The 24,911-nt window shown below is 39.6% G+C and overlaps 1 protein-coding gene across 1 annotated transcript; it reads right to left on the bottom strand.

Annotated features, from left to right (window-relative positions):
* Window positions 1-937: 937 nt before the first annotated feature.
* col8a1b (collagen, type VIII, alpha 1b) lies at window positions 938-24,911 on the bottom strand. Its single transcript, XM_079592117.1, has 4 exons — window positions 24,769-24,911; window positions 8,463-8,757; window positions 4,211-7,298; window positions 938-1,181 (listed from the first exon to the last, which is right to left on the bottom strand). Exons 2-3 carry the CDS (start codon window positions 8,752-8,754, stop codon window positions 5,389-5,391), a joined length of 2,202 nt encoding a protein of 733 aa, XP_079448243.1. The 5' UTR covers window positions 8,755-8,757; window positions 24,769-24,911; the 3' UTR covers window positions 938-1,181; window positions 4,211-5,388.

Raw genomic sequence — 24,911 nt, 5'->3', positions numbered from 1 at the left:
CTAGATTTAGTAATATAAGCACATTCACATTCTTTCAACTTAAATTCAAAATAACTCACAATGTCATGCCTAAACCTTTTCATTCAGCTCAAAATATCTTACATTGGGTGTCTTTGTCGACCTCTTGTAGAAAATATATATATATAACATGATATTTCATAACTCTTGCCACTAGCTGGCCTTTTAGCTATATTTGGCTATATCCTAAAGTCAGTTCCCTTTAGTATGCATTCATTCAGGTACACATGTAGCCTATACATTATAAAAAAAAAATTTGGTTAAGTTTTAGCATTTTTAGTTTGAATTTTGAGGATTTTTAGGTTTTTCTATGTGTACTGAAGCATTCCTTACGGAAGCCCTGAACCGCAAGGTGAAAAAAACCCTAAAAAAACATATCTCGTTAATTTGACATAATAAGTCGTTATTTCTATATAATATATCGTTATTTCGACATAATATCTCGCTATTTCGACATAATAAGTTGTTATTTCGACATAAGTCGTTATTTCGACATAATATATCTGCAGATATCTCGTTGTTTCGTCAATATAAGTTGTAATTTTGACATACTATCTCGTTATTTCGACATAATATCTCGTTATTTCGACATAATATCTTGTTATTTCGACATAATAACTTGTTATTTCGACATAATAACTTGTTATTTCGACATAATAAGGCATTCTAATATGCATTAAGCCACATTTTGCGTTCTTATAGGCCTAATGGTTTTCTGTTTTTTTTTGTAGTATACTTTATTATGATATTAGTATCATAATGATTAATAAATGCACGCACAATGAACTTGATCAATGTTGCAGATATTTTTTACTATCCACAAACAAATTGCTTTCAGCTTATGTGTGCACAATTCAGAATTCTGGCTAAGTGTGTCCTCTGACACAAAATTCCATAAATGATGGTCAGCATCAAGATTGAAAACAGGGATTCTTTATTTTTTTGTGGAATTCCCTAATTACAAATTCAGAAAATTTCTGTTAATTCATTTTGTTTAAAAAAACAACAACAACGACAATGACATTAAAGATTACTCAATGTTTGTTTCAAAAATGAAAACAAATAATATTTTTTATTTATTTATTTATTTTTATTAATAACACCATCTCTTTGCACATATACAAATTTAGTCATTCAGTAGTAAAAATAAAAATAAAATATAGCTGCAAGCAGCGATTACGGGCCCAAGCCGGTGGCACCGCCACCCTGGTGCCTTTAGTTACACTAAAGGCACCGGGCTGGCGCTGCCACCGGCTTGGGCCCTCCATCGCTGCTTGCAGCTATATTTATTTATATATATATATATATATATATATATATATATATATATATATATATATATATATATATATATATAAAAAGCCGCCACCCCGTTGTCTTTCGGGTTCCTGTGCACGACGGGCAATAACGTAACCCCGCTTTGACTGTCGAGAAGAAGTCTGCTTTAGAGCTTGCATCAGTGTGAGTTAGAGGATGGATACCCGACCCGAGCCCGACGAGACCCGCCGGTACCCGACGGGCCGGGCCGGGTTCGGACAGATATTTAGAAATGATGTTCGGGTTCGGGTCGGGCTCGGTCACATCAGCACGATAAGGCATTGAACATTTTAAATTTAAAACAGCTTATTATGTAGGTAGCCGATGTGCCTGATGCTTTCACTTGATGCAAACGTTCGTTTTTGTGATTAAAATACATGTAAAATATTACCATAACATCCGTCTTCCTGTGTGCGGACATTTGTTTATGTAGCCGTGACAACGAAACGCGTGCATAATGTGCGCGCGCCAGGTGTTAAGAGCGCTTGTTGCTCCGCGCGCTGATGCGCTTGTCCTGTTGACATTTCCGATTGCCTTCCTACAGTTGCTTAATAAAAGCGGGCTTTCCACACAAAAAAACTTACAATTGTCATTAGTATGAGAAAAAAATGGGATTTTAACTGTCGGGCTCGGGTCGGGCTCGAACATAAATATCTTTATGCCTGTCGGGCTCGGGTCGGGTTCGGTTACTGCTCTGTCGGACGCGGGCCGGGCTCGGACTGAAAAATTTGGCCCGATCCGCACTCTAGTGTGAGTCTTTCTGCTCCCCTCCAAACACACACAGAAAAGGGGGGGGCTGTCTGTGTGTGTGCCCTCCCTCCCTCCCCACACACACACACACACACACACACACACAGACAGAGAATGGCAGGGGGAACTCTGTCAGAGAGAGACAAAACCACATTCAAACCAAAATATCTGACTTCCTGTTGGTCGGAGCTAATGACTGTAAATGAGAAAGTTGTCCGGATCGATAAGCACAATATACAGACCGAGTTTTGTGACTGTAGGTAAAAATAACCCACCCACTTTAGTCAAAAGTATCTTAAAAGTAACACACTTCCTGCTGCCAGTTGGTGGCGCTATAACTTTGACTCACAATAGTCACATCCATGTGATCGCCCTCTTACAACAAACGCACTGCTGAAGTTTCATCAAGATCAATAAATGTATGAAGACGTTATAACACATTGTGTTTTTCTTTTCTCGCCATAACTTCGTTTCCTCGCCACGGCCAAACCGTTCGAGATATCAAAAATCCGTCCGCAATTTAGCGTCCTCAATGTCTTGACTTCATGCTGACCGAGTTTGGTGGCGATAGGATAATTTTTCTTGGAGGAGTATATCAAATTCCAGGGGCTTGCATTTTCATACAGCCCATAATAGCCGACTTCCTGTTGGACTGGCGTAAAACTTAGAGCACGAAAGTTGTTCGGCCCGATTAAATCTATATGTGTACCGAGTTTCATATTATTACATGCAAACGTGTTTGATATATGGACCAAGTTTTTCGGACCACGTTCAAGGGGGCGCTGTTGAGCTCCCCTGCCACGCCCGGGTACCAGCTTCAGCCCAGCCCTGATGGCCGCAGGTTCTGACCTGTGTGCAAAGTTTCAAGAGTTTTCGAGCACGTTAAGGGCCCCAAAAGTGCCCGAGAAGTCCCACACAGCAGAGAAAGGGTTAAAATAAAGCCCCCCCTCCTCTCTCACACACACAGACACTGAGAGAGACTGGCAAAATTCCCATCAAATCACATTCAAACCAAAATATCTGACTTCCTGTTGGTCGGAGCTAATGACTGTCAATTAGAAAGTTGTCCGGCTCGGGGAGATAAATATAAATACCGATTTTTTTTACTGTAGGTAAAACTAATACCCCATTTTTGACTAAAGGTGGCGCTACTGAGCCCCTCCACCGCGCCCGTTTCTGAAACTTCACACATGCCTAGTACCTAATAAATCTGATATGCATGTTGAGTTTCATGCAATTTGAAGCATGTTAAGAGCCTCAAATGCACCCAAAAAGAATATTAAAGTTTGATGCGTTGCCATGGCAACAGTATTTAAGATATCAATAATCCTTTCACAGGTCTACATCTGCCGTGTGTTTACATTATACAGATGAAGTTTGAAGCAAATCGGGTAAAAATAAGAGGGTGATTTCAAAGCATTTTGAAAGTGACACACTTCCTGCTGCCAGTTGGTGGCGCTATAACTTTGACTCACAATAGTCACATCCATGTGATCGGCCTCTTACAACAAACACACTGCTGAAGTTTCATCAAGATCAGTTAATGTATGAGGATGTTATAACACACTTCCTGTTTCCAATATTCGCCATAAATTTGTTTCCTCGCCACGGCCAAACCGTTCGAGATATCAAAAATCCCCTCGCAATTTAGCATCCTCCATGTCTTGACTTCATGCACACCGAGTTTCGTGGTCATCCGATGAATTCTCTAGGACAAGTGTTTCAAATGCCAGAACATGCGTTTCCATACAGCCCATAATAGCCGACTTCCTGTTGGACTGGCGTAAAACTTAGAGCACGAAAGTTGTTTGGCCCGATGAGATCTATATGTGTATCGAGTTTCATATTATTACATGCAAGCGTGTTTGAGATATGGACATGTTTTTGAATCCCATTCCAGGGGGCGCTGGCGAGCCCCCCTGCCACGCCCGGGTCCCAGCTTCAGTCGGGCCCTGATGGCCGCAGGTTCTGACATTTGTGCAAAGTTTCAAGAGTTTTTGAGCACGTTAAGGCCCCCAAAAGTGCCCAAAAGGTAGTAAAATAATAATAATAATAATAAAGAAGAATAATAATCCGAAGAAAAACAATAGGGCCTTCGCCCTTTCAGGGCTTGGGCCCTAATTACAGAGAGGTTCATAAGACCTGTTTAGTGTTTCTGTTTATGTGGCCATATCCAGTGTTGGGTGTAACTCATTACTAAGTAATTCATTACTGCAATTTAATTACTTTTCCCTTGAAAAGTTAAAGTAAGGGATGACTTTTTAATTTACTCTTTAAAAAATGTAATTAGTTACTTCTGATGTAATACTGTATAGAGTTGAACAATTCTATATAAAACAATGGTTGATTTAACATCAAAATGTAACGTCTAATGATAAAATTTATGCTTTTTATGTAACCTTTTCCTTTCAATAATTCAAGAATCATTTATACAATTTTATATTATTTATTTGAAAGAATTAAAAGAGCAGCTTTGTCTATCCTTGTATTGTTCAACTGGTCAATGTTGTAACTGTATGGGATTTAGAAAGTATTTAGTAAAAAAGTAATGCAATACTTTTTAGAGAGAGTAATTAGTATAGTAATAATTGCACGGTTGAAGATATAATTAACAGGCTAATTAATTACTTTGTTAGAGTAACTAACCCAACTCTGGCCTTATCGACTTTTAAATATTGATAAACTGTGCTCATTAATAATCAATACCCTTGAGTTTTATTTTGATAAACAATGATCTGATATACTCAAATCAATTGGGTCACATCTTATCAACCTAAACCCTTATGTGCTCACATACTCTCTTGAAGTTAATTGAGATGGCACAATGAGAAACTAATAAGACAGCAGAAAAATAGTGCATATCCAACAATCTGAAAAGTCTTCATTATGACAGTCCCAATATCATTTTACACTGATATGTAGTCAATGTGACCCCATCTATATACAATCAATATACTGTCAAACAATAGGAAATATGCAAATAAATAATGTGACAAAAGTTCTAACAAAGTACTAACCGTATGGATGAATGAATACCTTAAGATGTTGAAAGACTGTTTATATTATGTAATTATGTGTATGCTTAAAACATGTTTTTAACATTTTCTTGTATATTATAAATGAAGTTCTATTGCCACTGTAGCACAACCTGCTATAAAACATACCTGACTGAATCTCTATGACTCAACAAATTCTTACATTTTCTTCAGATATAAAAAGTGGCTCTGTACTGGTGGCACATAACACAATTTACTTAAGAAAAATGTAGCCTTGATTTTATATGGGTGACTTTTTTTCACATATTCACATGGGATATAACAAATACCCAGAGAATGATGAGTGGACGTATGGACCAGCATAAAGTCCTGCAGCTTGGTCTGATGGTAACTTAATATGAACAGTGTCTCCAACTTGTAAGGGCAGCACTGCACTCCCTGATGCCTGATCCAGGTAACCTTTTTTGTATTCATCATATGTATACATTACTGGCTCATTGTTCCTGTATAAGGCCACCCATACATTGTTTCCTTTGCAATTAACATGGTAGGCAAAGTAGTAAATTCCAGGTATTTTGCAAGTGAAGATGCCAGTTTGAGGGTTGTAATTCTGGTTGCCATTATGCAGAATCTTGTTGAAAACAACAGGTTGCCCAACTGGAGGAAATGGGGTGTTCAGCAGAGCTGTAAATGCTGGCATCTCTAGGCCACTCCTACCAATAATGGCTCCTCCAGGCTTGTCTTTCTTGTAACCACCTTTTGCCCCATCTAGCCCAGGACCACTCTCAGGAAGGATTTGCCCGATAAACGGAGCTTGAGCGGGAGGTCCAGGTAGGCCAGGTGGGCCAGGAGGACCAGGTCTTCCAGGTTGACCTGTGGGCCCACCCATTCCAGGTATACCAGCAGGACCTATTGGGCCTGGAAGCCCTGGTTTTCCCTCACCTGGCATTCCAGGTTTTCCTGGTGGTCCATATTGCCCTTTTTGGCCTGGTAGACCAGGTGGGCCTATTGGTCCTGCTGGACCCATTAATCCTGGGATTCCCATAGGCCCTGGATGACCTTTCTCTCCTGGAAATCCACCTTCTCCTTTTACACCAGGCTTTCCATGGGCTCCAGGTATGCCAGGTAGGCCTTTATGTCCATTTTCACCTTTAGGTCCTAAGGAACCAGGTAAGCCTCTCGGTCCTAGTTGCCCCAATTCTCCTGGGAATCCTGGCTTGCCTGGATGTCCTGAGGGCCCTGGTTCACCTTTTGGACCCAGTTGTCCCTTAGGTCCTACTGCACCACCCTCTCCTTTTAGACCAGGGAAACCAATGCCTCCAGGGGGTCCCATAAGACCTGGAGGACCTTGGAGGCCACTTGGCCCTGGCGGTCCCATCATTCCAGTAAGGCCACCATTACCATTTTCACCTTTAGGGCCTTGAGGGCCAGGCAAACCACCATGCCCCTTATCACCTTTAGGGCCAGGATATCCAGGCTTGCCAAACCCAGGCAAGCCTGGGCCCCCAGGTAAACCAGAAAGACCTGGTTCGCCCCTTCCACCTGGGAGACCTGGTTTCCCTGGTGAGCCATCCACACCAGGTTTGCCAAAGCCTGGTAGTCCCGGTGGTCCTATTTGTCCTCTCTCCCCTGGGACTCCTGCCAATCCTGGTTCTCCATGTGAACCAGGTTTACCTTGCCCTCCAGGACCCCCAGGTAGTCCATTCAGTCCTGGCTTGCCAACTCCCGGTAGTCCAACTTGTCCTGGTGGTCCTGGAAGTCCAGAAGATCCCTTTATACCTGGCAGTCCTGGGAGACCAATCCCATTCTCACCCTTTGGCCCTAAGAGACCAGGGATCCCAGGGAATCCCTTTTGTCCAGGTTCTCCACGAGGACCAGGTTGTCCTGGAAGTCCTTGTCCACCTGGTTTCGCCACACCTGGTAGGCCATGTGGCCCTGGAAGACCTGGAGGTCCTGGCATTCCTATAGGCCCTTTACCACCAAATGGCCCCAACTCACCCTTCGGTCCTGGTAAACCTATACCTCCAGGTTTTCCTGGCAAACCTGGCATTCCTGGCTTTCCAATTCCAGGAAGTCCTGGTGGACCTTGTGGACCAGGTTTGCCTGAAGGTCCTGGGATGACATGACCAGGAAGTCCGGGAGGTCCCTGGGGCCCTGGAGGCCCCTTTAGACCAGTCTCACCAGGGGGACCTTTCTCTCCTCTTGGAAAAGTTTCACCTGAAAAGAGTAACCAGTCAGCACTTCAGAAACACTCGCACAGATTATTTGCATGTCTGGATGTTAAAACAAATGGGTAAACAAGTAAATTAATGTATTTCTATGTTCTTGGATCAAATTATATTCAGGATATATCAATTGTCAACCTAATGAATGAATACAGTAGAGCTAAAATGAGAGTAAACAGAAATTTACTATGAATAAATTGTGCTAAAGAGACACGCCCACCTTTCCAGAAAAAAAATCTGATGAAAGGTGTTTTCAAGAGGTAAAGAAAATCTGGGAAGACCCATCACATGGTGAAATTTGACCTATTACAGGGTTTGATACCATATTAAAGCTGATTTCAAGCCCAAAATGTATAGTTATCTGAAGTCGGCTGATCGCTATGATTTTCAGGAAAGGAATTTTGAGAATAACCGGTTTAATTAACTGTCAGGTCCTGCTAGCGGGACGATTGGCACTCTTTTTATTGCCTTTTTTATATATCACATATTTTAGTAATCATCATAGATTAGGTATCATTCGAAAGCTTACAAACTCAAAATGCATCCAGTGAAAACCGTTTTGAAATTAGACGATTGAGAGGTGAGCAAAATCTGTTAAGCAAGCAGCTACTTCAGACTCCATTGTTCTCTTGTGCTCCGCATCTCACAATATCGTTGGATTAAAAAAAAAAAAACTTGCGTGCCATTGTAGTTTACACAGGACTGGCGGGAAATGCGCCATGATATTTTTTTATTATAGATGTTATGTGGTTTATTTCGATAGGTGAACTGTCTTTTTAGAGCTATGGGCAATTTTTTTTTTTTGCACCTCCCCCGTGCGTGTTGCCACTATATAAATCGCTATTTTTCTGCACTAAACTAGTGAATTCAGCCAAGATATATTCAGAGATGATAGACAAGATGTTTTAGAATAATAATTGAATGAAAATTCAATTTTGACAAAAAACTGACATTCAACCTATTTTTAGACCTTCCTGAAACCGTACCAGCGCGACATCCGACGGGTTTTCCCAGTTCGCATCACATTTGTCAACATAACCTTCACAGTTCATTGAAATTAGTTTTTAAAAGTAACAACATTCCATCTAATCTATAAATTAATATGATATCATGAAAGCTGCAAACAAAATTATTATTAATTTGCAAAAATACCAACCTTTTCCTACAATGGGTTTACCCTTGTTCATGGGTATCTGTGGACGCTCGTGTCCATACTGAGGAAGCAAAGGCATCTCATTTCCATATGGCATGTGTGGCATTTCCTTTCCATGGTAATGGTGTTGGGGTATCCCTTCATTGCCATGTGACAGGAGAGGTAACTGAGGCAGAGGCTGGTGCTGTTGAGGCAGTGGCTTGTGTCCATAAAATGCACCTGCATGGATATGATGTAGCAGACACAAGTGCTCCACCAGTACAAACAAGCGGGCAGAGAGGAGAGGCCCAGCCATGTCCTGTGGAATGGAGAATAGGAGAGAAGGTTAGTAGTCTTGGGAAAACACACAAAAAGCTAGCAGTAAAGGGTCCACACCAAAGTGTAGAAAAGCACTTCTATGCCTTACTCAAGCATTGGTACTAACTGTATGGCTGTTCTCATTGCTGAATGATGTTATTGAGTCTACAGTGGTTACAATACGCTCTGAAATATCACCATCAATTTATTGTGGTCATGAAGTTAGTCATATTGTAGTCATGGAGTGTTTAATATGTATTTATATGTACATCTCCGTGTTGATAGGGGGCAGCAGAGCAAAATAAAAGCAACAGGCTACTTATTAGTTTATCATCATTAGTATGATTAGGGAAAATTAAATGATACGACAGAATGGCTAAGCATCCCAATACGCTGTATAATTACTGTGGGATAACCACTGGCTCGCCTTAATGGTTTAAAATGTCAATATTTTCAATATTGTGACGTGACATTTTTCTTTATTACCAGTTGCTTGCAAAATTATGGACAATGATTAAAATTTCGTGTGCGTCATTTCCCGAGATAAAATTAAGTAAATCATTAAATAAATGAGTAAATAAACAAGTAGGTAAATTAACAAATAACAAGCAAACTTAAACATGTTTCCTTAAAATTTTGGCAAATAATTTGCCAGTGCAGGTACAAAGAGACTTGATTTGTTTTTCTTGCCCTCCCAACCTGAGACTTAAAGGAGAACTTTTAACATTGAGCTAAATTTTTAGTAAATTTGGAGTGCTGTCAATACAGAGAACAATGACAAAAATCGGTGTTGCCTACACCGTGTTATCCTCTTTTTAAAATTTGCACCCTATTGACTTGAATGGGGCAAATTTTTAACCTGCTTTTATTTCTCTTATCATCCTTGATGTGTCATTACAAGTGCCCAGCCATGTTGAGTGATTCCTTCAGAGTGAACACGGTGAATCTGACTGCAGTAGATGTGAAAAATATTCATAAAAATGATGTTAATTCAACAAGACCTGTATTTAGTTCCTGTTTTCGGTCGAAGTCCACAGTAGTCGATTGTCGAGTTCACGAGCGTGATCATAGGTAACTAAACCTATGCGCGTGAACTCGACAATCGACTACTTTGGACTTCGACCGAAAACAGGAAGTAAATACAGATATTTGCGCTGGCTGAAATAACATCATTTTTATTCATATCTTTCACATCTACTGCAGTCAGATTCACTCGTGTTCACTCTGAAGGAATCACTCAACATGGCTGGGCACTTGTAATGACACATCAAGGATGATAAGAGAAATAAAAGCAGGTTTAAAATTTGCCCCATTCAGGTCAATAGGGTGCAAATTTTAAAAAGAGGATAACACGGTGTAGGCAACACCGATTTTTGTCATTGTTCTCTGTATTGACAGCACTCCAAATTTACTAAAAATTGACCGGAGTTCTCCTTTAAATGTTGCCCATGCATATACATATGTGCGTTTACATGCAACTTCTTAAGCCAATTATGCTTCTTAAAGGGTTAGTTCACCCAAAAATTCTGTCAGTAATAACTCACTTTCATGTTGTTCCAACCCCGTAAGACTTTCGTTCATCTTCGGAACACAAATTGAGATATTTTTGATTAAATCTGAGAGCTGTCTCACTTCTTCGTAGCCTGCAAGGTAATTGATATCTGCCAGCCCAGAAAAGCTAGTAAAGACATCGTTAAAATAGTCCAAGTTACTACAGTGGCTCAACCTTAAGTTTATCAAGCGACGAGAAATACTTTATGTGCACAAAAAAAAAAAAAGACTTTATTCCCTATTCACTCACTATTGGCCAGCATCACACACATGACCAGCGTCGGCCAATAGTGAGCCTACGTTCTGACGTACAACACAGAAGCGCTGTGCTGTTACACAACGTGAACTCAGTCAGAGGCCCACACAGGAGAAAATTAACATTTTGTGTGTTTTTTGCGCACAAAAAGTATTCTCGTCGCTTGATAGACTTAAGGTTGAGCCACTGTAGTCACTTGGACTATTTTAACGATGTTTTTAATAACTTTCTGGGCCGGCAAGTTTCAATTACATTAGAAGCCTATGGAGGAGTGAGATAGCTCTCAGATTTAATTAAAAATATCTTAATTCGTGTTCCGAAGATGAACAAAAGTCTTACGGGGTACAACATGAGGGTGAGTAATTACTGACAGAATTTTCATTTTTGGGTGAACTAACCCTATAAGAAGACAACGTGTGTGGTCATATAAACCTGTTCAACCATTTTCATTTATCGCCAAAAGGTCAGAAACGGCTTAAGAATAAACAGAGCTAGATTTTTTACCCCTATTTCGCCCGGCATGTAAACACCTTAACCTGCATTCTGTCAGCATATTGAAGTGCACATGTGTGACATGACAGGAAAGCCTACTTAGGGCTGGTTCACACAGAATGCGATTTTGCTGTTAAAAACAGCTGGTCAGTGGAACGGGAAAAGCGTAAGGTCTAGAGGCGCGTTTTTAAAAAAAGTTGAACTTATTTTACCTTGAGCCTAAAAATAATACTTTTTGTGCGCAAAAAAACACACAAAATGTTAATTTTCTCCTATGTGGGCCTCTGACTGAGTTCACGTTGTGTAACAGCACAGCGCTTCTGTGTTCTACGTCAGAACGTAGGCCTACCATTTGATAATGCCGTGTCATGCACGAGACGCGAGTGCAACGGTTAAAGACGTCGGCTCTGCTGAGCACGTGTTAAACATTGAAAAACAATGGAAACGAAGCGTAGTAAAATGGAAAATCGTGTCCTGTGTCAACGGCCCTTTATTCGGCTGATTTAAGTACATTCAGCCATAGCGAGTGTTTCATGGTATGGGCAGGAGAAATATATTGCAAACTCCGAATTTTCTTGACCCAAGAAATATAGAAAATGTCCAAAATTACATTTTCAAAATGTCCAAAATTACATTCTGGGGTTTTAATGCTTTATTTAACATCACAACTCACATAATTAATAGAATAGGACTCTGAGTGAAAAATGCATGGATGCTTATACGTGTTTATGTCACCACCGGAGAATAACCTTTTTTTTTTTTTTTACGGTCTTGTAAACCAAGTTTCCTTGCATTGGCAGGTCATTGATTTGCATGCAAACTACTAGCCTAAATCAGGTTATTTCAATCAACTGATTTTTTGTAGTTATCAGTATGGTGTTCATGTAAACGTGCTCATTATTTGCAACAAAATCAACCACAAATTATGAATGTTAGATAATTATTTTATATTGTCAGTATATCTTCAAAATCATATGTAGAGCGGCAGGTGCTACACACAGCAAGGAACAGTGCAACGTTTAGTGAACTTGCGTATAGGCTACTTTTGTTTAGTATTAATCGCATGCATCTATACTACTTCTAGCCACTATTGACTGGGCAGCAAAAGTTTCCAAACATCTATTAGGTTTTCTTAACATGTAAAATTGGACAGTGATATATTCATCTTTCTCATGTCAAGTTATTGAAGCTATTTTGCAGCTGTGTTTCAATAAATGGTTGAGGTTGCCTTAACATTTAAAATATTCCATTTGTTTTTATAGCAAATAAAATTTCATAATCCTTTTTTTTTTTTTAAACAGCAAAGAAAATGTGATTCTTCATGACATGTTCCCATTTATAATTATTGAATATTTTTCAATCTAGTTCAATGCCATCTGCCCTTTATACAAAGTTGCCTATTCAAAGAGTGTATTTAGTCCATTTAATTTACATACAGAACAAGGAAAAGTCTATTTTTTTTATATACCAATAAATAATAAATAATATTAAAGTAAAATCAACAATATCAATAACCACCATTACCATGAAAAAATAAAACGGTTTTCTTAAATTGAATGGGCTTGTCAAATGTTTATTTGTATAGTTTGATGGAAGGAATGACCCTCCAAATTCAAATCAGCCTCACATCAGCCACATTAAAACTGATTGTACATTATATAATTATATAATCTATGCCAAACTATAGGCTTTATTATTAATCAATAGAAAAACATATAGAAGTTTCTTAAACGAATTATTCATTAAAAAGAGTGATTTTTGTTTGCTGTGGCAGACCCACAACAAAGGTAATACATTTGTTATGCTTAAACATGACCACTAGAGGCCAGTAACTGCCCACAAAACCTATATAAACCCTGTTTCTTATGTCACTATTCACTTTGTATTCAGTGTTGTTTAGAAAAAAAACATACATCTTAAAAAAATATCACACAAATACCAATAAAGCATAAAAAAATTTAGACTGCCATAATGTGATGCCTATTTTACAACACAAAGCTACACAAATTCAGAAAAAGGCCCACATATCGTCAAGCCTCATTTTCAGAACACTATGGCACAAACAACCGGATTTATTTCTTACTTTTTCGTTCATTCTGCCTGTTGTTTGAGAGCCAAGTCCTTTCAGATCTGTTCTGAAACTCTGATGAATGGGAAACCCAGCCACTCAGTTACAGAGCGTTGGCGTTTTAGCACCCAGCCGACAGCTACGCTAAAATCCAAACCGTGAGCCTAAACCTAAGCCGACCCCAGAGTGGAGGGGGCATCTTGCTTTGATTGAGAGTGGGAAAAAAACCTGGAATGCTTTTTACGGAATCAGTTTTTGATTCTAATACATACAGACGTATTGGGATCAGTGGGTGGGTGGGATGCCAGAGCTTTGATTCTCTTTTGTGAGCTACTGTAATCAGAGATCTTGATTGATCTAGCATGAATAGAATGAAAAGACTAAGCAACACATAAACCATTTTTCTTGGGATGCTGCCAGCCAGGTTGATTGCGACTCCAAAGATACTTTCCACCTCTTCCACATATTTAAAGCATCTACAGTATCATCTGTTCAATATTCAGTTTCTCTCAGGGAGATTGCACACCTTTTTAAGGCACGTGATTTGTAACCTTTATTTAACCATGTTAAAAACTCATTAATATATGCATTAACACCAATAATGAATTTAAAAAATCCACTCTTCTGAACTGTCACATTGCCGAAAATAGCAAAATAAGTATTTTAAATATTTAACAAATGCTGAAAAGAAATATGTGGTGGAGTCGTAAACGTAAATTACAGGAGTGACACTTAAAAATAAATGGAAGGAATCAATTATCAATATACAGTTTTCAAGAGCGATCACTTTTATAAAATGTTTTACAAATAAATTATTTTTTCAAAATTCTTTGCACTTTATGAAAAATTCCTTTAAATTGTATGTATTGCATTCTTTTATTGCAACATTTTAAACAGATTAACTTCACAGTTGATTTAAATTAATAAATCATTTATCTAATTATTTATTCAAAAGATAATTGATCCCTTAATCTTATTTTTAGGTGACATTCCTATTTATCACAACCTTTGACATTCACATTTGCTCATTCAATCATAAGGCACCAAACCCAACCCAGACACTTCATTCCTCAGGAATGATTTTCCAATTTTCCAGAGATATGTTTTCAGAGGATTCTGTGTCATTCTTAGTGCTGACTACGTTCAGCCTAGAACTGTAACTTTGGAAAAACAACTCTTTCTCTGTATTCGAAAAAACTGGCATGTCAAAGTGAACAACTGGTCAATGTTCTCTATATCTCTATATTCTCTATAAAAACACATTCCATCAGAACATTTCTAAATTACTGCTGGCCGTGTCTGAAAAGTGACACAGAATGTTATAATCAATAGCTCTCATTTGCATAGATGATACCCACCAGCATTAATCACAAATGAGAACAATCTCGGGTCATGGAGGGAAAAAACATGGCTCATAAAAGCTTCTGTTCATTCTGAACTCAACAACTCTGTTCACAACCGCCCCCAGTCGAATCTCCATGATTATTTATCAAATTCACAAGGCTAAAACAAGCATCTCACGTCGTTCCCCCTGGCCTACATTGGATGTTCAATGATGCCAGAAAAATCTGTAGTACAGATTTCGGTGCTGAAGCCAAAGGTCAAACGAGAAATATGTTGACAAGCGAGGGTCAAAACCACAAGGACTAGCATGACGGAACAACAGCAACCCTACACGTCCACTGCAGAGAGCAGGAATCAATGTTCTTCTTGGCCAAAATGTACAACCGCAGCATTTGTCTGCTTGGTTTCATGCCACAGCTCTGTTATCGCCCTGCCCCGATTCTAATATAATCAAATTTCCATTCCTCCTTTTCTGACTGCTTCCAGATGTGCCGCCAATTCACAATAAACAAATAAAGAAGAGCATGCTGGGTGTCAACCATATAGTTGATGCTGACATAATACGATGATTATATGCTCAGCCTTACATTATTTTTGGCCTATTCAGCTCTGAAGCCTTTGCTTTTGATTTATGGCTACAGTATCCAATTTACAGCAAAACACGTTAGTTTGAAATTGTTTTAAGAAATAAAATGATGGTTCGATTAATTTATAAAAGTAGAGTGAAATTCTGACATTTTTAAGTGTAACTTAAAGTTTGTTTCCAAAAGTTAGTCCACATGTTTTGTGGGCCTCTGTACATAAACTGGGGGCTCGTCCGGGATCTGAGCCCAGTGCTTTTTTGCATTGAGACTCTTTCGTGGTTCCCATGTTCAAGTAAAACCTGTGAATTTCAGAATGTTAAAATATCACTGCCTGGTAAATTCATGGAAATTAACTGTTTCCCCACCATTGACAGGATTTTCCGTAATTTATGACAAAACGCTTCCATACCAGAATTGTCCATGTTTTCACAGTTATACGGTAGGGGGTGCTATTACGCAACTTCTGAAAGAGTACTGAATCTCTGGATCAAAACATGCAAAAAAGGAGCAGAGTCAAGCAATAAAAGCATTGCTTATGCACGTCATAATCTTTGAAAAAGAATTATCAGCTTTTTGTTAAACAATATAACTTTTTTATTACATGTACCCACATTCAAGTTTTGATCAAAAAGAAGCTAAGTTAGAATAAAAAAAATTTGTTTAAAAGCAGAGGCTGTTTTTTCTTTTGATATATTGCATGTTCCTATATTCATACAACAAAATATTCAAAATATAATGGAAGATTTTCAAAAAATTATGGTGATGGCTAGCAACTTCTTAAAAAAATCAGGAAAGAGTTAATAAAAGAGTTAATAAAACCAAAATATTTAGTAAATATTTTCATACTGAGTATACATTCTTCTACTTATGCTCTGCTCAGTTAATTACAAATTAATGTAAAGGCCATTGAAAAGTAATGGAAATTCATGAGCCAAAAAGGGAACCCTGCACTTTTTCCCCAGGTTGCTCAGGAACGATAGTCAATGTAATAAAATGACCAAAAAGACACTTTGGATAAAAAGCATCCGTAGCATTGCCAACTAAACCAAATGAGATGGAACAGATGCAAATGAGTCTCTATTTTTTTTTGTATAGTGATTATAATTTTGTACAGTTGCATTCCTGTAGCTCAAACAGTAGAGGATGGCGCAAGCAAAACAAAAGTCTTAGGTTCAATTGCCAGGGAATGCATGAACTAATAAAATCACTGATTGCAATGTAAGTTGCTTTGGATACAAGTGTCCGCAAAATGCATAAATGTAAAGTTTTTTTGTTTGTTTTCTTAAGAGAGGTTCAGTGTTGGGTGTTGTTCTCCATGCTGATCAAATGAATTCATGATGCAGTGTTTTGTAGATTCTCTTACGGATCTGGCTACTGAATTTGAACAACCTTATGATGCTTTACAGTCAGCATGACCGTGATAATGAGGTGCCGACAGTAAACAGCAGAAGATGCCAAAACACACACTCACCCACCCACACACCGCTCCGTGTTCCCACCCTACCAATTAATACAGGTCTTGCTTTTTCTGGAAATGGGAAGAGTGAGAGAGAGAGAGTTTCAAGACATTTCTCCAATGAAACAGACATAACCAGAGTTCTCACACACACACACACACACACACACACACACACACACACACACACACACATTTACCTACTCTTAAAAATAAAAGTTATTTACTGGCTCCATGAGGAACATTTCCATAGAATCCATGGAACCTTTCAAATGCACACAAGGTTCTTCATAGTAGAAAAAGGTTCTTTAGATTATTAAAATGTTCTTTACATTAATGGTTCTTTAAGAACTGTTCACTGAAAGGTTCTTAATGGAACAAAAATTATTCTTCTATGGTATCACTATATATAAAGCTAGTTAAAAATACAACTTACTAACCCCAAATATAACCCTATACTCATATACACCAAAAAGAAACCTTGCATTTTTGTAATGAAGTAACTCATAATGAGTTACACAATATTAACTGGGCATCGTACTGGTATTCAGTACCGTGTCGTTCTTGCTCGTGTGATGTTGAGCTGCAGTTCTTCCTCAGGACAGAGGAATGCAGAATCAGCTGACAGAACGGCCCGTCCGCCAGAACCGCTGCCTGCTGTAAAACACATTCTCTCGCTCACTCAGTAACTCACACTCCTCTCTCAGGTAGAAGGGAGGGTTTTCATGTAACCATATGTTTTAGTCTATGGGGAATAGGAGATTTTTGGCAGTATATAAACCATTATGAGGTAGCAGAAAGCCACTCTGTTTCTGGATATGAAAAGGGGATTAGTGCAATTAGCCATTGAAAATGTCCAATTCATTTGGAAAGGCCTTTCAAAAAAAAATTGTTTTTTTTTTTATCTCAGGCACTTGGTACCAAAACTTGTTTTCTTCCAGACAAGACTCTTTTCTCTTTCAAAGCATGTTTGTTGCCTGAGCATTCATATCTGCAACATTCAAAATGTTGTGGAGTTGATTGTACTGTATATCAATAAGCCAAATATGAGGCCGAAGGTTTTAAGTGTGACAATCAGCGGCTGGAGTGCCCGCGTGAGCCACTGGGGGGCACTCCTTCTCTGTTTCACTCATTTTTATGTTTTACTCTGGACTGATTAATGTTGATTTTATGCACCTGTGTTTTATTATCTTGTTTAGCGCACCTGTCTTAAGCCTGAGTGGCCCGTTGCACCAGTGCTCAGTATTGTTTGTGTCTTACTGCATTACCCAGCGTTTTCCGAGTTCCTTTGTATTTTCTAGTTTCACGGTTCCTGGATTCTTTGCCTGTATCTGGTTTTCCCGTTTGCCTTCTCCCTGCATTGTACTTCTGATATTGGACTGCTTACCTGGTTTTGACCCCTGCCTGTTTCCTTGTACCTGTCTCTGGATTCTCCTCTCATTAAAGCCTGCATTTGGATCACCACTGTCTGCGTCCTCGAGCAGTTCATGACAGAATACTGAGCCACTACTGATCCAGCGGCTGAGAGAGACACGGACCTCGTCATGGATCCCACAGCGCAGATCGTAAGCCTCCGTCAAGGGGAACGTCCTCTCAAGGTTTTTGTGACCGATTTTTTGAAGCTCTCTCGTCAGTCCTATTTAGATGATTTCTGTTTAATGATGTTCTTTCGGGGAGGACTGTCTGAACCGCTCGGCTCTGCTATACCGTTTCCAAGTTCAAGCTGGACTCTAACCCAATATATTGACCTGGCCCTTTCCATGGGCGGTTCGCTTTTTACTGTGGATTTTTTGGAACTTTTGCTTCACAGAAAGCCCGACGATTCGCCATTGTACACTGAATCCACGCATCAATTGTCTCCCGGTGAAGCAGCGCTTCGTAAGGGGTCCGCCGTATCCACGCAACATGTGAATCCCGACGTTCGGACACTTCACGTGAGCTCAGTTGTATTCCTGCCTCAAGGGTTTTCTACTGAGTCTGAGCGCGTGCCAACCGAACCCACGCTTCACGTCAGCCCAGCCGAGACCGCGCTCGATGAACCAGAGCTTCACGTCAGCCTCGACGAACCGAGTGAGCCGAGTGAATCGAGTGAGCCGAGTGAGCCGAGTGAATCAAGTGCATCCTGTGAGTCAACTGAGTCAAGTGCATCCTGTGAGTCAACTGAGTCAAGTGCATCCTGTGAGTCAACTGAGTCAAGTGCATCCTGTGAGTCAACTGAGTCAAGTGCATCCTGTGAGTCAACTGAGTCAAGTGCATCCTGTGAGTCAACTGAGTCAAGTGCATCCTGTGAGTCAACTGAGTCAAGTGCATCCTGTGAGTCAACTGAGTCAAGTGCATCCTGTGAGTCAACTGAGTCAAGTGCATCCTGTGAGTCAACTGAGTCAAGTGCATCCTGTGAGTCAACTGAGTCAAGTGCATCCTGTGAGTCAACTGAGTCAAGTGCATCCTGTGAGTCAACTGAGTCAAGTGCATCCTGTGAGTCAACTGAGTCAAGTGCATCCTGTGAGTCAACTGAGTCAAGTGCATCCTGTGAGTCAACTGAGTCAAGTGCATCCTGTGAGTCAACTGAGTCAAGTGCATCCTGTGAGTCAACTGAGTCAAGTGCATCCTGTGAGTCAACTGAGTCAAGTGCATCCTGTGAGTCAACTGAGTCAAGTGCATCCTGTGAGTCAACTGAGTCAAGTGCATCCTGTGAGTCAACTGAGTCAAGTGCATCCTGTAATGAATCAAGCCCAGTGAAGCGCCGTCGCAGAAGGAGGAGGACTCGTTGGGCTCGTCAGGCTCCGGAGGGCGTTCCCAGACGCCTCGCCCTGCCGGCCCCGCCTCTGCGCCTCGCCCTGCCGGCCCCGCCTCTGCGCCTCGCCCTGCCGGCCCCGCCTCTGCGCCTCGCCCTGCCGGCCCCGCCTCTGCGCCTCGCCCTGCCGGCCCCGCCTCTGCGCCACGCCCTGCCGGCTCCGCCTCTTCGCCTCGTTTTACCTGCGCCTCTTCCTGTGGCGGTTTCCAGCCTGGAGGCTTTAGCCTTAGACTTCCCCAAGTATTTTTTGGGGGGGGGCCGTAGGTACCCTGTGAGGGCCATGGAGGCGGCGCCTACATGGACCTCTGCACGTCGACCTTCGGCTGAGCTCTTGTCACTGGTCCTGTCCAGCCCTGTGCTCCCTACGTCTTGGTCCTGTGTTAAGTGTGCTCCGCCCTGGTCCCCTGTTAAGTGTACTCTGCCCTGGTCCTGTGTTAAGTGTGCTCCACCCTGTCTCCCTTCTGAGTGTGCTCCGCCCTGGCCGTCGGCACGCCCTGCTCCGCCCTGGTCGCCCACGCTCCACGGCCCAGGCCCGGTCTGCCTGTGTCCTGGTCCCGTTCCCCTGCACGGGCCTGGCCCTCCATCCCATCCCCCGTTGACCTCCCCCCGGAGCTCTTTGGAGCGTCTGGAAGCCGCTCCTTAGAGGGGGGGTTATGTGACAATCAGCGGCTGGAGTGCCCGCGTGAGCCACTGGGGGGCACTCCTTCTCTGTTTCACTCATTTTTATGTTTTACTCTGGACTGATTAATGTTGATTTTATGCACCTGTGTTTTATTATCTTGTTTAGCGCACCTGTCTTAAGCCTGAGTGGCCCGTTGCACCAGTGCTCAGTATTGTTTGTGTCTTACTGCATTACCCAGCGTTTTCCGAGTTCCTTTGTATTTTCTAGTTTCACGGTTCCTGGATTCTTTGCCTGTATCTGGTTTTCCCGTTTGCCTTCTCCCTGCATTGTACTTCTGATATTGGACTGCTTACCTGGTTTTGACCCCTGCCTGTTTCCTTGTACCTGTCTCTGGATTCTCCTCTCATTAAAGCCTGCATTTGGATCACCACTGTCTGCGTCCTCGAGCAGTTCATGACATTAAGGGGGTAAAACACAAAGGACATATTTTATTTTGGAATTATTTTAATATTCTTATATTTTTTATTAATATTTTGAATTAGCTTTTATTTTTTCATTTTCCATTTTCATTGTATGTTCAGTTAAAGTTTCAATGATTTAGCTGTTTTTGTCATTTTTATAATTTCTTAACACGCCCTTATAGTTTTTCATTACATTTTATTAATTAATTTTAGTACTTCATCCTAAACTAAACGACAATTACAAATGTTGCCTCGCAACTTACTGAAATCAACTTTTTTTTAGATGTTATTTTATTTCAGTTAATATTTCTTTTATTTCAAGTAACAAAATGTATGGTTTTAGTTTTAGTTTTCGTTAACGAAAATAAATATAGGAGTTTCGGGGGGGGGGGGGATTACAAGCATTTAAGTGAAAGCATATAAAGGCAAAAATAACATGTAATTTGATTTTACTTAAATGAGTATTTTAATATAACGGTAATTAGTTGCTATTTTCGTGGCTTTTTTATTTATTTATTTTTTGGGGTAAAGACATTAACTAACTAAACTAAACATTTGACCAAAATTGAAATAAAATATTTGTTTGCACCTTCTGCAGAGTAAAAGCTCTAACAGGGTAAGCTAAATATCAGCCAATGACACGTGCAGTCCAATCAATTTCCTAATCTCTATAATAACTGTCTGAACACTTTATCAGCAATGGCCTCAGATGACTCTCACTGTTCACACAGACACTGATGCTGGTGATTTAAATCAGTGCAAACACAGGATCAGAGCAGTTGTGTGTGTTTACGTGTCAGATTCCAAGCCCACGTCCCCTAGTTTCTGCACACGCTCAGAAGCGACCAAAAAAGAGACCCGGCTGAAATTAAAAGTCTAAAATCCACAAAAATCTCACTCATATAAGGTGTTACTGCAAATTGTGCGCTGGTTGAGATGTCATAAAACATTTAAATATGCTAAGCTTATGAATATTTCAACAGCTCATTAAGTATATATATATATATATATAAAATGTATTGAGCAGTTTAATTCCTCTCATTAGCCTAATGTTTTTATAATAGTGTGGACATGATGCCAGTAACTGTTAAGAAATCTCTATACCAAGATCAGACTGCTTCCTGTGACACAGATTTCTGGACTTTTCCAATTATTCCAAGAAAAGTACAGTACTTATAACAAATGCATGAATGTATGATTAGACCCGAGCCTTGCAAATATCTGGCGTCTTAGAAACCAAATCGAAGCACAGAGCCAAACCTCTCTTTAAACAGGGAACTGTTGGTCCGCCACATTTTGGTGTTCGTGTTTCAGCGCAAAGCTGATTTGACATGAGAAACTTTTGCCAGGGAAGACCTGTAATTCTATAGTCCACGATGGAGAAGATTTGTACGGTACACAGCTTTTGGCCTTCGGAGAGAGGTCAGCACAATAGCTGCATTCATGATCCAAACTACAGTCCGGTAGTAAAAACAGTTGTTTGATTTTCTCCAAATAATACGCGTCACAAAATAATTATATGGAACCCAATCCACCCTCAACCCTACAAGATCTCGAGCAAGACTTGCCGTCCTTCTATTTCCTTTGTTTCCTATTTGTGTAAAAGGTGCATGGCTTTCATTCAGATCAAAAACAAAGTTATAAAACATCAATCTGTTAATAGCCGGAGGGAAGTGAGGGAGGAACATTCACAGGTCAGGCTACGTCTGTGACTGTTTAATGAATCAAGCTGCTCAAGAAAGTTCCACATAATGGAAGAAAGAGAGACCGCAGGGTTGCGAGGTTCAGAGGGTCGTTGCGTGGAGATTAAAGATGCTCCGCGGCTAAACTCTGAGAACAGAGAACTAGTTCTTATTCGGGAACTGGTTCCGTTTGGTTGCAAAAAAAACAAAAACAAATCAAAAACACCAGAACCGAATGATTGGATCTAATGATTCAGAATCGCTTCGAAGGGTTCTTCACTGAACTCGAAACGTATTTTTAAAAAACTCACTGTCTTATGTTATTTAACTCTTTCCCCGCCTTTAATGGAATTTTCCGGCTTTCCGTGTTTTCACTGTTATACGGTATGCGTCCCCAACATTCTATTACACATCTCCTGAAAGAGTCCTGAATCTCCTGATCGAAACACAGGAAAAAATGGAGATTAAACAAGCGATAAAAGGATTGCTTATGCACGTCTTTGACAAAAATGTGATTTTATAGCTTTTTGTTCGAAATGTTGCTTTTTTTTTTATTCAACTTTCCCAAATTCAAGCGTTGATAAAAAAAAGCAGTTGTTTTTGTTGTTGTTGTTAAAAAAGCAGTGGATTTGTTCTTTCTTTTGATATATTGCATGTTCAGATATTCATACAACAAAATATATTTAAAAAATCAAATTTTTGTGAAAATATTTAAAAAATGCTGGTGCTGGCCGGCAACGACAAAAAAAAAAGCTCTGACGGGATAAGAGTTTAGGTTTGTTAGACTTATACAAACTGGTTGTTTACATGAAAATATTGTAAATATACACATTCAGAACAGTTTTCTTCTATTAAATGGTACTTTAATTCTGAATAAGATATTTAATATTTAACAAAAATTTTATTGTTTTTGTTTAGTATATTTGTTAATGGTGCTGTCAAACAATTAATTGCAATTAATCGCATCTAACATAAAAGTTTTTATAAATACAGTATACACACATGTGTATATACAAACTTTTATGCTAGATTTGTCAGTACTATTTATTTATAAGTATATAGTTTGGACAAATTGTTGTTCAAGTTCTACAAAATTAGTATTGGAATAATTAAGGAACTGGATTTGCAATATGGAATCATTACATTTATTGATATTATTCAAGGGATAGTTCACCCAAAAAAGAAAATTCTGTCATCATGTACTCACCCTCAAGTTGTTTCAAACCTGTATGAGTTTCTTTCTTCTACTGAACACAAAAGAAGATGTTTTAAACAATGTGGGTAATCAAACGGTTGCTGATCACCATTGAATTCCATAATATGAAGAAGAAAAATATGTAAGTCTCAGGAGACCAGAAACATTCTTCTTTTGTGTTCAACAGAACTAATTCAGGGTGCCTAAATTATGACAGAATTTAATTATTTTTTTTAGTTTTGGTGAACTATCCCTTTAAGTGTATAGTTTGCAATAAAAAAAAAACAGTAAATAGAATCTAATATTGAAATTATCTTCAAAATAGAGAAATATCAATACATGGCTTCATTGAAAGTACTGTGGAAAAAAAACGTATTCACTAAGGATTATTGCAAACACAAACTCTACAGATACCAAAACATCTTCTGGATTAAGACGTCCCTGGTCGAATTGCATTGACAGTTTATCTATTTAGTGATCAATGTCAAGACCAGAGTGGAAAAAAATTAATTTTTTGCAATCCTGTTGGACTAGAGAAAAGGATCAAGAGGGAAAGGGAAGGAAGAAAGATTGCCAAGCACCAGAGCCTCAGTGTCCAGAGCTGTTCGTGTGCCCACGGGAATGGATCTTCTGAACCCTGGAGACATAACACCCAGCACTGATCGCTGTAGGAAGCTGGGACAATCACACACAGACGCCCTCCGGCTCGCAGCCATGCCCAGTGCCAGGAAAATCAAAGTGAAACTAAAGTGAATGTGGCTCTATAAATATACAAACCCTTGAGCGGAGCTGGATAAAGACTCTTGCACAACAGCAGGTGTGGTATGCAGCAGGATATGAGCTAGATTGAATCGGGTGTAGGAATCCACACTTATATTCAATCCAAAATACAAATCAAAAATGTTAAAAGGATCGGTCAGCCACTTGGGTTTCTGATTAGTCGAGATTAAAATTAATTAAAAATATATATATTTGTAAAAAAAAAAAAAAAATTACAGAAAAATCTGAAGACCGTTTATAATGCTATATATAAAATACAAAAAGAGTTTCTTAAATAAAATAACTATAAACAATTATCTGGGTTCCCAACCCTTGTGACCAATGACTTTCAGTGAATTTTTCAAGACTTTTCTACTCATTTGTGACTGGAAAATCATTTTTGTGTACTCACAAAGCACTTGCCAATGAAATATTTCACACCCAGGGATGACTAAAAATAATAATATTTCAGTCATTTTTCATATTTGTATTAAATACTATAATTTCTTTCATGCCTTTTTTCCTATTAATATTTACAGGGTTTCCCAGACAATGGACACCCCTACTGTACACAATTTACACAAATATAAATTTCCCCACCCCCCAAAAAATAAACAAGCTGCATCATCAAGGAACATCTCTCTCTAACTGATTTTACTTTCCTTTGCATGTACAATCCCATTCAGATCAATATCAATACTTAAAGTAATATTTCAAGTCACATGCATTACATATGTACAGCACTCACCTCTCTCTCGCTCTCTCTCGGCCTCTCTCTGTCTTTGCTTTCTGTTTATCTCTCTCTGAGTGAGAAGTGAAGGACGAAGGAGATCCAGAAGTCAGAAGGAGAAATGTAGTTGAGGCTTCAGGCAGCATGGTTTCCACTTTTAT

Source organism: Phoxinus phoxinus (genome assembly GCF_949152265.1).
Source record: "Phoxinus phoxinus genome assembly, chromosome: 20".
Classification (NCBI taxonomy): domain Eukaryota; kingdom Metazoa; phylum Chordata; class Actinopteri; order Cypriniformes; family Leuciscidae; genus Phoxinus; species Phoxinus phoxinus.
Note: the sequence above shows the minus strand (reverse complement) of the source record. Positions and strands in the feature narration are given on the sequence as shown.